General features: G+C 49.3%; 1 protein-coding gene across 1 annotated transcript; it reads left to right on the forward strand.

The window, feature by feature from the left end:
• The first annotated feature begins 2295 nt into the window (after nucleotides 1-2295).
• On the forward strand, nucleotides 2296-3444 carry LOC142490715 (paraneoplastic antigen Ma2 homolog). The gene is made up of 2 exons (XM_075593130.1): nucleotides 2296-2692; nucleotides 2891-3444. Exons 1-2 carry the CDS (start codon nucleotides 2296-2298, stop codon nucleotides 3442-3444), a joined length of 951 nt encoding a protein of 316 aa, XP_075449245.1.
• The last annotated feature ends 9499 nt before the right edge of the window (nucleotides 3445-12943 follow it).

The following is a 12943-nucleotide window of genomic DNA, read 5'->3' on the forward strand; positions in this document are numbered from 1 at the left end:
GCATTGAACAACCAACTGCACCTTTTCTCTTTTCTATTAATCAAATAAAAAACAGGTGTATTTTTGGGGCTGTATTTTTGTTTTTATATGTCAAACTAAAGGTAAACAACTACATCTACTAATACATACATAATACATAGTTCAGTCTACAGTCTTATATGATCTTTTTGGGGTATATAGAATAAGCAAAATCAAAGAAAGTATGAAAACATGCAGAAACAGGAAGAAACCGCATTTAGGGTGTCTTGCCTGAAATTCGTGTATTTTTCATATAGAAAACAGAATAAACAAAAGAAAAAACCATTAAATACTTTGCGAAAAAATAGGGGGTATTTTTTCAGTCTTAGATGGGTCCACGAATATTCACGCTTGTAAATAAATGCAATATTCACAGCGTATTCGAACTTGTGCAAATAATTCCCCCATCTCTTAGTAAGGCACAAAGCTGCTATACCTCATTGGTTCACTAGATGGAGCCAACACATCTGTCCCACAATAAACGTTCACGTTTATACCAAGTCCTTTGGGGAGCCGGCTATTGCTGTTCTTATCCGAACAGCGCTTTCTGTGGAGGTCTGAGTACCCAGGGCAGTTTACAGCTGAATGAATGTAAGTGCTCCTTTTGAATTCAGCACATCTATCAACACATCTTGTTATTATAATGTGAAACACAAACATTATAAAGCCTTTAATATTTTGGTGGCCATTTGGCCTAGGATTAATTTTATGGCTTTTTTATGGTTTGGCATCAGCTCTATTTTGAGTTGGTTCCAGGGGGCTACAGCTCTGAATATGAGGATGGCCTTCATCCAGGAAGGGGTAAATTACCAAATGTTATTACAGCTTTCCATTGATAGCCACATTCGCAATCTCGGCTCCCATTGAAAAGGCCTAGGAAGCCATAGTGACAATCAATGGGTTAATGTTGGAAAAACATTTTTAATACTTTTTGATAATATTGATGTAGCCAGGTCCCCTCTGTCCCGCGACCCCCTCCTCGTTACCTCCGCTGCCGGGGGTCACTCGGCAGACCCGCCGGCACTTCGGGAGGGTGGGGGCCATGCAGGGAGTGCTTCGGCGCTCTGGAGGTTCCCGGCGGCTCCCGTGCAGGGCGCCGCCATTGCAAATGAGTTCGCGCATGCGCAGTAAGTGCTTGGGCAGCCGGATGAGTTGCACATGCGCGAGGAAAGCGCGAGGAGAGCCCGCGAAACCCTAGCCTACCAGGGAAGGCTCTAAGCAGGGACTACGAGTCCCATGAGCCTCTGTGCACCCCACGTGACGCCAGGGAGCCAATAGGGCTTAGGATCTCCCTGCAGAGAGGCTTACTTGATACATTTCGCGCACTTAGCCCACGCTAGTCAGTGCTGAACCAGGAGAGCTAGGGGAAGGAGGTGAGTGCAGGGGTCTGTGACCCACTGCATTAGGCCAGATAACCCCCTAGGCCCCAGATAGGTTCTCACTCCCCAGCTTGTGGTGCTACAGGGACAGGCCCTAGGTTAGGGACCCTGTCTCAGTAGTACTAGTGATCGATAGGGACACAGCGGATGCTGCGCTTCCTGAAAAGAGACTTGGGCTCAAGTCTGTGCCCCCAGAGACAGAGACTATCTCCAGGGTGGGATCGCCCCTGGCGGACCCCGTGCGAGGAAACACAGGATCAGACGGAATCACCAAGCGACAGATCCTTTACGAAGTTGCTTGCAGGTCCGAGTGCAGGAGCGCTCGGCAGGTACCCCCATAAGTGCACCAACCTATACCATACTCATTATCCTTACACATAGTGGCAGCGCTGACCACGGGACAAAGGGGTTAGGCTCTGGACACAGTATGGGTATACACGGTGTAGGGTAGGTACACTCCTAGTGGAGTGAGAGACACTGTGAGGACTGAGTTACATGGTGGAGTTACCCCCTAGGGGGAGTGTTAGTAGTGAATGTTATAAGTGTGTGTTATTGCCTGCATATATATATAAACTGGTTATATACATCCTCGTGTATGTACTTATTGTATATGTGGGTCCTGTGTAGGCAACCTCCTACTTTTCTAGAACCCTGCACAGGTGGAGGCGCTGTAAATCAGATCGAGCTGACGGACTCACCCCAGGTTCCCAACAAGCGGAGGCTCAGGCCTCTTGTGAACCTACAGGTATATGCACCACACCTGGTAACACATAGGTTCCCACCCACACACACCATATCTGTGATTGGGATAGAGGGAATACCCGTTACAATTGGAGGCGCTGCTGAGATTCAGACCTGGGGTGCCCTATTCAAAACAGTATCATAAGAGATCAGCAAAATGGTAATTCCCTCACGTCAGGAGGTCCATGCGTGGGCCACCTCCGTCGAGGAACCACCTAGTCACGTCGTGGCCGTAGGGAACGTCCCAGCGTTAGTGGCTGAAACTGACATCCGGGACTCGCTGAGGAAGCTATTAGGACCAGATAAAGTTTGGCGCCGTGGCAGGGTGTACGACTCTACTTGTAATAGGAGCGCCATATTATTCACTGTGGGGCGGGACATATGCCAAGAAATGGCCGCGAACACTCTAGTAGCCCCCGAGTGCCCACCAGAAGGTTACCCCTTTATATACTCGGAATTACCAGTCATACGGGAAATGTTTTCCTCAAGGGGTCCCACTCAGGTTCCCGAGGAACCGTCCGCCAGTACTTGGCCACTACCTACACCAGTGTCAAGTACTCCAAACCGGGTAGACCGCGCCCCACCCAAAGTCTCCTTTACCCCAAGCGCTCTCACGGGAGCCACTAGTTGGGCTGACAGTCCGCCCCCCTCACCCGCACCCGGCCTCCGTGAGATGAACTCCCGGCCTATCAGAGACAGTACGGTAATTAATGAAGGTTCCGTAATGGGGGTGACACTCCCTCAATTCGTAGAAGCCATCACCATGGCCGCACAGTCCCAAAGCTACCGGAAACTCAAAGCTTTCTCGGGAGTACTTCCAACCCCACAGGGGGAGGAAGGGATAGACCTTTGGAGGGAGAATGCATTAAAAGTCGTGGAGGAATGGTCATGCACTGACACCGTAAAAAGGCAGCGTATCATGGAATGTCTCAGGCCTCCCGCTTCTACCATTGTAACCATCCACAGGGACCAACACCCAGAGTTGACGGCGTTGGAGATGGTGGAGTTCCTGTTTGAGGCGTACGAACTAGCAGAAGATGAAGGAGCGATCTGGACGAAGTACTTCAATGTTTATCAGAAGGAGGGAGAGGACGTGTCGGCCTTTATACACCGCCTGCAGCTGGTCTTGGGAATCCTACTCAATTGTAAGCTGATTCCTGCCTCTGGGATGGATGAAGCGCTTCATAAGCAGTACCTAAGGGGATCAAGCCCCACTCACCCCATAGCCAATATGCTCCGCAGCAAAATAATGGACGGGGGTCCCTCTATGTTCACTGAGTTGCTGCGCCAAGTGAAAATGCAGTAAGCACATGCTATGCTACACTCTACCACAAAACCTAAGAGCCCCTCCGTCTCAAAGGGAAAGGGCTCTATGGAGAAGAAGGAAGCGTCTGCTGCCCCGTCCAAGGGGTACAAGCCAAGACCCACCGACAGACCACCTTCCCCGTCTAAGGTTCGTCCGGAACGGCGCGAGGTTGTGTGCTATAACTGCGGTAAGAGGGGTCACTTCGCCAGTAACTGTCCAGAAAGGGAGGGCCATCCAGAGGAAAACCCTCCCGATAGAGGGAAATCGGCCCGGTCAATGGTCTGCTGCGTACACATGGCGGAATCTACCCAGAACCCCCTTCTTCTGGAACCGAAGATGCCCCTTCTGACTCCGGCCCCAGTGATGACGCCTCACCAAGGGAAGCTTACAGTCAAGTAGGCCCCGCGGCCATCGTGCCTGTTGTACTGGAAGGGATCTACGCATCTGCCCTACTGGACACGGGGTCACAAGTGACCATAATATACCGCAAGTTCTATGACCAGCACCTTAAACTACCCCCTGAGGTCGGCCGAACATATGAAGGTTAGGGGGTTAAGTAATGAAGACTACCCCATCGATGGGATTGTAAGGGTTCAACTGGAAATACTCCAACTGAACACCGGCAAGAAACACCCCATGCATGTGGCGGCAATGGTATGCCTGGAGCCACAAGACCAGTGCAAGTATCCAATCATCTTGGGAACCAATACTGATATAGTACAAGCTGTAATCAGAGCCTACTTGAAAGAGACCAACGAGTTGCCGCTAGCCAATTCGCTTCTAGATCCCGTCTTACGAGAAGAGTGCAAACGGGTATATGCCTTGGAGCGTCACGGGGATCTCTACAATCGTCAACGCGGACTGATGACCATATTACCAGGGGGAGTGCAAAGAATGGCCATCTGGTACGGTTACCCCGAACGAGAGGAGGACGATCAGCTCTTCTCTCTGGAGAGTACCCCCGAGGAAGAAGTTCAGAGAGGGTATAGGGTACTACCCGAAGTGAGGGAATGGACGACTAAAATTCCTCCACGAACTTACGTGTATGTGCAGAACATCTCCCCATTCCCGATGGAACTTGATGCCGGACAGAGTCTGGGTTGCATATATCCGGTCAGCCCTGTGGAAACCACTCCCCAGGTGAATGCAGCGGCAGCAAATGAGCGGTTAGTCGATTAGTCAGTTGAATAAGCGAAAGATGGTGTTCTTAACTAGTGAGATGGATGTGGGGTGCAGTCGTAGCGCTCAACATACCATTAGACTGAATGACGCCACTCCGTTCCGTGAACGTTCTCGTCGCATCGCCCCTAGGGATGTGGATGATGTAAGGAACGTCTTGCAAGAAATGGGGACCGCTGGGATATTGACGGAGTCTCGGAGCCCTTACGCCTCTCCCATAGTGGTGGTGAGGAAAAAGAATGGGTCCGTACGGCTGTGTGTCGACTATCGGACTCTGAACAACCGTACGATACCGGACCAGTACAACCTTCCTCGCATTGAAGAGATTCTGAATGCTCTGAACAGAAGCCAGTGGTTCAGCGTGCTCGATCTATGATCCGGGTACTATCAGGTACCCATGAATGCAGAGGATCAGGAGAAAACAGCCTTCGTCTGTCCCTTGGGGTTCTACCAATTTACTCGTATGCCCCAACGTATATGTACCTTCCAACGACTAATGGAGAAGACTATCGGAGACATGAACCCTCGGGAGTGTCTAGTCTACCTGGACGACATCATTGTCTTCGGAAGAACTCTGGAAGAGCACGAAGAGAGATTGCTGAAAGTGATAGACTGTCTTGGGAAAGAAGGGTTGAAATTGTCCCTCGACAAGTGTCGCTTCTGTCACACCTCGGTGACTTACGTGGGACACATCGTGTCAGCTCAAGGAATCGCCACTGACCCAGCCAAAGTCGAAGCGGTCGTGAACTGGCCTCATCCCGAGAATGTTACGGAGCTGCGATCCTTCCTGGGTTTCTGCGGGTATTACCGTTGCTTCGTGGAAGGGTACTCTAGTCGAGCTAAACCCCTGAACAATCTGTTGAAGATATACCCCGAAGATACAGGAAGGAAGGCCACGTCGGCCCGTCAACTGTTTGACGATAAATGGACGCCTGAGTGTGAACGGGCCTTCCTGAAGTTGAAGAAAAGTCTGACCGAAGCGCCGGTGCTTGCGTATGCTGACCCAGAACAACCATACGTTCTGCATGTGGATGCCAGTCTAAATGGCTTGGGCGCCGTCTTGCACCAGAAGCACCCCGAGGGCCTTCGCCCTGTGGCTTACATCAGTCGCAGTCTGACAACCAGTGAACAGAAATACCCTGTCCACAAGTTAGAATTCCTGGGTCTCAAATGGGCCATCACGGAAAAACTCCACGACTACCTGTACGGTGTTACGTTTGAGGTAAGGACGGATAACAATCCCCTCACGTACATCAATACCTCAGCCAAATTGGATGCAGCAGGGCACCGATGGTTGGCAGCTCTAAACAATTACCAATTCTCCCTGAAGTATAAGCCGGGGCCTTTGAATGTAGGAGCTGACGCCCTATCCCGAAGACCAGGGCTATGTGCTACTCCAGATGATGAGGAATGGGAAGAACTCCCAGGGCCAGGGGTGCGAGCTATGTGTGGCACTGCCGCCATCATCAACGACCTAGTGGCCTTCTCCGAATTACGGGTGGCAGATTCCTTGGGATGCCAGTCGCAGGCCGTCCCCGCAGCCTACTGCGACCCGAAAGGAATGAATATAACTCATGACAAAGTGCTGCGGTGGAAAGATCTAGTGGACTACCAAATACAGAATCCTGTAGTTAGTATTATTAGGCAAGCAGTTGAAAAGAGGAATCCAGCTCTCTTGAAGCGTGCTCCCAAGTACTTGGTCGCATTGCTCATGCGGGAAGCGGACAAATTTGAAATAGACAACTGCTTACTGTATCGGGTGGTGCAATACCACAACCACCCTGATAGACGACAACTAGTCCTCCCTAAGAACTTGCAATACATGGTGTTGAAGTCCCTACATGATGAGCATGGACATCTCGGTGTAGAGAAGACGTTTGGGTTGGTCAGAGACCGTTTTTTCTGGCCCAAGATGCGTGAGGCCGTAGAACAACACTGTCGCCGTTGTACTCGGTGTGTACAATGCAAGACCCTGCCTACTAGAGCAGCACCTATGGGCCATCTGAAAAGTTGTGGTCCCATGGACCTTGTGTGTATGGATTTTCTGTGCATTGAGCCTGATAGTCGAGGAATATCCAACGTGCTGGTCATCACAGACCATTACACCCGGTATGCCCAGGCTTTCCCCACTAAAGATCAGAAAGCCATCACGGTGGCAAAAATATTATGGGAGAAGTACTTCGTGCACTACGGTCTTCCAAACTGCCTTCACTCAGACCAAGGTCGGGATTTTGAGAGCACTTTGATCCGAGAACTGCTCAAAATGCTGGACATTGCCAAATCACGAACGACCCCGTACCACCCCGAAGGAGATGCGTTGCCCGAACGATTTAATCGAACCATACTGGACATGCTCGGTACTCTACAGAGTGCTCAGAAGACTGAATGGAGTCGACACGTGGAGGCCCTGGTGCATGCATATAATTGTACCCGACACGAGTCAACTGGATTCTCCCCATACTTCCTCATGTTTGGGCGAGAGGCGAGACTGCCCGTGGATGTACGTCTTAGAGTATCGACGGATGGGATACACAATGCTACCCATTTCAAATATGTGCAACGACTCAAAGACAGCTTACAACAGGCGTACCAACAGGCTGAGAAATCCACAGCTAAGCTGAATGCTGACAATAAAAGGCGATACGATCATAAGGTCAAATATCGGGAACTTCGTCCTGGAGACGCTGTGTTGCTTCGCAATCTGGAAGTCCCGGGCAAGCATAAATTGGCTGACCGATGGAGAGACAGGGTATATGAAATAGAATCTCAAATGCCTGGCCTCCTGGTCTATCGCATCAAAGACACTGATGGCACTAAGGTATGGCACCGTAATCATCTTCTCCCCATTCCACAAGTGGGAAATGAGGAAGCAGAGATACTGGCCACACCGCTCAACGGTGAGTCCGATTCCTCAGAGATTGGCCAAGAGAATGTACCTGACCCTACCAATCTTGAGACTCTGGAAGATCCCATGGAAGGACCCTCTCAAAGGGATTCTCCCAATGGAGGTGCATCTCCCGGAGGAGCTACGGGTAAAGGGCCCCGTAGGCCAACGCCTACTACGGTGGCACCAACAGACCAGCCTTTGGATCCACGGAGCCCATACTTTGTGCCAAACAGAGACTTTTCAGAGACATTTCTCCCCTCAAGGGAAGAGGCTGAGCCTCAGGACTATACTTATTACTCCCCAGAGGGAGTTGCGGAAGAACAGCTCCGCAGAAGCCAAAGAATAAGGTACCCTCCCAACCGGGTAACCTATGATCAAATTGGGGCACCCCATTATGAGGCCCAGCAGTGGGCTCGCAGCAGAATGCAGTCCGTCATTGTGATGTTCACTGAAATGTGCAATCTGATCTAGAGATGATAAGTTAAGATCGCATTTATTGTTGCAATTTTTATTATATGCTTCTGTACATAGTTATATTCAGTTGTATCCCAAGCGAGGGCGTTGGAGTTTTTACCAGGGGGAGGATGTAGCCAGGTCCCCTCTGTCCCGCGACCCGCTCCTCGTTACTTCCGCTGCCGGGGGTCACTCGGCAGACCCGCCGGCACTTCGGGAGGGTGGGGGCCATGCAGGGAGTGCTTCGTCGCTCTGGAGGTTCCCGGCGGCTCCCGTGCAGGGCGCCGCAATTGCAAATGAGTTCGCGCATGTGCAGTGAGTGCTTGGGTGGCCGGACGAGTTGCGCATGCGCGAGGAAAGCGTGAGGAGAGCCCGCGAAACCCTAGCCTACCAGGGAAGGCTCTAAGCAGGGACTACGAGTCCCATGAGCCTCTGTGCACCCCACGTGATGCCAGGGAGCCAATAGGGCTTAGGATCTCCCTGCAGAGAGGCTTACTTGATACATTTTGTGCGCTTAGCCCACGCTAGTCAGTGCTGAACCAGGAGAGCTAGGGGAAGGAGGTGAGTGCAGGGGTCTGTGACCCACTGCATTAGGCCAGATAACCCCCTAGGCCCCAGATAGGTTCTCACTCCCCAGCTTGTGGTGCTACAGGGACAGGCCCTAGGTTAGGGACCCTGTCACAGTAGTACTAGTGATAGATAGGGACACAGCGGACGCTGCGCTTCCTGAAAAGAGATTGGGCTCAAGTCTGTGCCCCCAGAGACAGAGACTATCTCCAGGGTGGGATCGCCCCTGGCGGACCCCGTGCGAGGAAACACAGGATCAGACGGAATCACCAAGCGACAGATCCTTTGTGAAGTTGCTTGCAGGCCCGAGTGTAGGAGCGCTCGGCAGGTACCCCCATAAGTGCACCAACGTATACCATACTCATTATCCTTACACATAGTGGCAGCGCTGACCACGGGACAAAGGGGTTAGGCTCTGGACACGGTGTGGGGATACACGGTGGGGGGTAGGTACACTCCTAGTGCCTGTTTGCAGCAGCCATCCTATGAGTAGGGCTTCAGTTTTTCTCCACTGGATTGGCGGTCTCTGGGTCTTTCGTCCATTCATTTTACATTGTTTTAGATTTATATTAAACCAACTTTTACTTTCAGCCTTGCCCTTGTGTGTCCTATGTTAGTCTTGTCTGTTTTGTCTTGTTCTGTAGGTGTGTGTCTGAGTATTTAATGTTAGTTGTGTTGCACTATATTTCTCTTTTCTCGTTTCATATCACGCAACATACGGATGAAGTTACATCTGATCACCTGAAGATGGAGGAATTGCTAAGTCACCCCTTTGGACACGCATCCTTCTGTCTTGAATTCCCAGGACTATCACTCATTTGGACTCTAAAGGCGCCGGTATCTCTTTTGTTTTTGTGTCTATTTCTGATTGTACTATCAGGTTCCACCAGGCAGCCTAGCACCCCATTAGAGGGTTCATCCTAATATAGGACCTATTTTACATCTGTTCCCTTAGCGCTAATTATACATCACCTTTTTCCTTTTCATAGTAAAGGTTGTTATTATACAGCTGCAGCGGCCATTATTCAAACACTTCACGCGTTGTGTACATTGGAATACCGATGTCATGACGAGGTATGTCTTCCAACCTTACCGCCTTAAGACACGAGTGCAGTGAGTGCAGCAAATGGCATTTTAGAGTTCTGGTTTTTAAACACCTTAAAATGACACAGTAGCACAGTACTGTACACATTGCAATTCATTCATTTCATTGCACCAAAGGAAACAGAATCCATGAAATTCAAACAAAGCAATCGCGATAAGCGCGGGTGTCTGGGGTGATTGGCTGCATTCATGCCGCGTCGAGTACAGCAGAGCACACGAAATCAGCGCCGTGAATTGTTCGAATAATGGCCGCTGCAGCTGTATATGTAGCGCACTTTCCCTCACCCCCTGGAGGATATGTCTACCGTGTATGTGGTGCGGCTCACAGGAGGCCTGGCCCTCCGCTTGCTGGGAGCCTGAAGTCGGCCTGATCCGTCGGATGACAGCACCTCCACCTGTATTGGATCCTACTTTGTGGGATAACCCCGTCACAGGATCCCATGCAATAAAACACACACCGGTAAAAGCAACAGTCTTACTGCACGCATATGAAGAACAATAGTAACAGTCTCACCAACTAGGCCACGCATGGCCGTACCCTCCAACACAATGTCCACACCTGGTAACACAGTCCCCAAAGTATGTACTGTAGGGGCCCTTTGGCACCCAACCACCCTGGTTTACACAAGTAGCCACCCACCCACGTGTCTGAGACAGCGCTGCCCCACTAATGTGCGTTCAGTTGGTGCACTTGTCGAGGTGAGGTATACCACCCGGTAGCTCCAACTGAAGAAAGGGATCCGCTGATCCAGCGACGTTGTCCGCGATGGTGTCTGCCTCCACGCGGGGTGGTATTCGGTTGTAGTGTCCCACCATGAAGATAGTCACTGTCCTTTCGTGGGTGGTCTGGTCCCAGACTACCGGAGGCCAGGATGCAGCCGCGTAATGGCTGTGTCCCTCCCACTGGTACTACAGGGGCAGTGTCTCTAACTGATGGGCCTGTGCCTGCAGCAACCACAAGCTGAGGTGAGTCGGGGCCTAGCTGGGGCCTAAGGGGGGTCTCTGGCCTAGAGCAGGGGCCACTGACACCCTGCACACACACCTTACTTTCTTAAGGGACTTTCTAAAGCATCATTATCTGTATGGTCATATTACAGAGTTTATCAAAAATAAAAAGAGCTTCTCTACAGGGATCAACATTCTTTCTATCCAATGCCAACATCAAAATCTGCCCCAAACTCATGCTACAATAAGTAACTGTGTGCTAGATTCCATAAAGGTAATTATTAAACAAAACTAGAGAGTTACCAATGGAAATGTTGCCATTTTTAGCCTATTTACTAAAGCCATATTTCCAGTGGTAAAGTAGTGATAAGAGGCTTTTTAAAATTGCAATATTTCTGCAATATTGTTGTGAGCACACAAAATTACTAAATAATAATAAAAATTACTTTATCTATATAGTGCTTTTCTCCCAAAAGGACTCAAACTGCTTTACACATTTATAGCTACAGGAACAGTTACAAAAAAATGAAGGACCACGTTTGTGTTTTTAAATCATAAAAGAAACCAAACACAAGGTAAAAATATAAAAATATAGGATGCACATAATGGAATGATACTGAAAGTATTGAATGCCAGGTGGTGGTTCATGCATGGATAAAGATGTACAATAAGTCTTGAGTCCTTTTAAAGATTTTAAGAGATGGGGCCTCTTGAACTATGGCCCTTATTCTGTAAGGTGTGATAGCGCAGATGACATGCTATCGCATGAAAAGCCACATTAAAGTCAATGGGACTTTTCATCCGATAGTACATCATCTGCGCTATCAAACCGTACAGAATAAGGGCCTATATGGGGCACATTAGCAGCAACATGGCTCAAAGCTAAGGCCTCAAAAGAAGTCAGGGAAATTCTGGTAACCTTTAGAAGTCCTTCACTTGTGGACTGAAATGAGGAAGCTGGAGTGTAAGGAACCAGGAGCCAATGTTTAAACATGATTAATTAACAACCTTTCCACAGAATTCTGTACCAGCTGCATGGGGTGTAGCTCTGTTTCCTGAAGATCCACAGGTAAAGTGCATTGCTTTAGTCCAAGCATGAGGACACAAAGGCGTGAACCAGTGTAGGGAGATCACTTAATCCTGACTATGTTTCTCAGGTGAAAGAATGAGAATTTTATCACGGCTGACTCCTGATGTTTAAGTGTCAGTCCACAATCAAGGACAACACGAAGATCCCGCACACGGGCAGAGTATAGCAGCTGGGAACCCCTGAGTTTAAGGCCAGTTGGTTGACTTAGCTGCAGTCTTGTTGTCACTCGAGGGCCCCGGACTCCCACGGGGACAACCTGGTGACAACCGCCGGCTTGTTGTATTAATGGTGTGCTGACAAAAAGGTAAACAATGCTTTTCTTAGTGTCTCCAGCTCTTTTGCGCCAGCCTTTAGCTGGTGCAAAAATCTGGTGTGCTTTTAAAGTACGATTGACTTATCACTGCTTAGTGAATCGCGCGGACTGGCAAAAAACAGCGCGTTTGCCATTTTATGCCTGATTGGACAATTTTTTTTCACATGCCTGAAAAAACACCTGTTAAGGCCGATAAAGCACTGTTATCACTGCTTAGTAAATCGCGCAGCAGGCAATATTGGTCTTAAAAGCCATTTATCGGTCTTAAAAGCAGTTATCACTGCTTAGTGCATAGCCCCCTAGGAGTTTGAATGTTATTGCACAATGTGCTTTTTTTCCTCTGTTCATTCTGCAGCTTTAACAAGAATTTACCATCAATCCACATCTTGTCTGAATCAGCTTCAATCTAAGGATTGTCTTGGGCTGTATTGTATTGGCGCCAAGGAGGACTTTCACTTTGCTAAGTACATTTTGCTATTTTTGGGGGTTGGGAGAGGAACCTTTCAAGCTCTCCAGGCTGCCATTTCCAATTAGGGATTTGCTACTCTACAGGTGGACTGTTCCCACAGACATTGGTCACTATTACTGTTACGGGAGACCAGGACTATCAAACGAGGGTTAGGCAGTGAGGCATTTAAAGTGAGCTTTTTAAGTGATACAGTTAGACTACAGTTTGACTAGAGGTGACTGGGGACTGCATCTACTGCCCACTCTTTTACTCAAGACAACAAACGGTAAGCTATTCAGATCACACTATGATCCCAAGCTTGTTAGCCTGCATAGTTTAACCCCCCACCCCTTTACAACTTCTTTCACTGCAGCCTCTCCCAAAACTGAATGCATAAAACACTGAAACCCTGAATTGACCCTAGCATTGCAATGCAGCAAAACACTTGACACGGTACAGGCTCACCCCTGCTGTTTAGTCTGCACACACTCACTCTGCTCACAACAGCTCCTT

The sequence above is a fragment of the Ascaphus truei genome, chromosome 3 (assembly GCF_040206685.1).
Source record: "Ascaphus truei isolate aAscTru1 chromosome 3, aAscTru1.hap1, whole genome shotgun sequence".
Taxonomy (NCBI): domain Eukaryota; kingdom Metazoa; phylum Chordata; class Amphibia; order Anura; family Ascaphidae; genus Ascaphus; species Ascaphus truei.

What these genes read in the sequence shown, in the direction of transcription:
- LOC142490715 (XM_075593130.1), top strand. Translation starts at nt 2,296, where the DNA reads ATGGTAATTCCCTCACGTCAGGAGGTCCATGCGTGGGCCACCTCCGTC. An exon ending in ACTACCTACACCAGTGTCAA is followed by an intron (nt 2,693 to 2,890) that starts GTACTCCAAACC and finishes CTCAATTCGTAG; the next exon opens with AAGCCATCACCATGGCCGCA.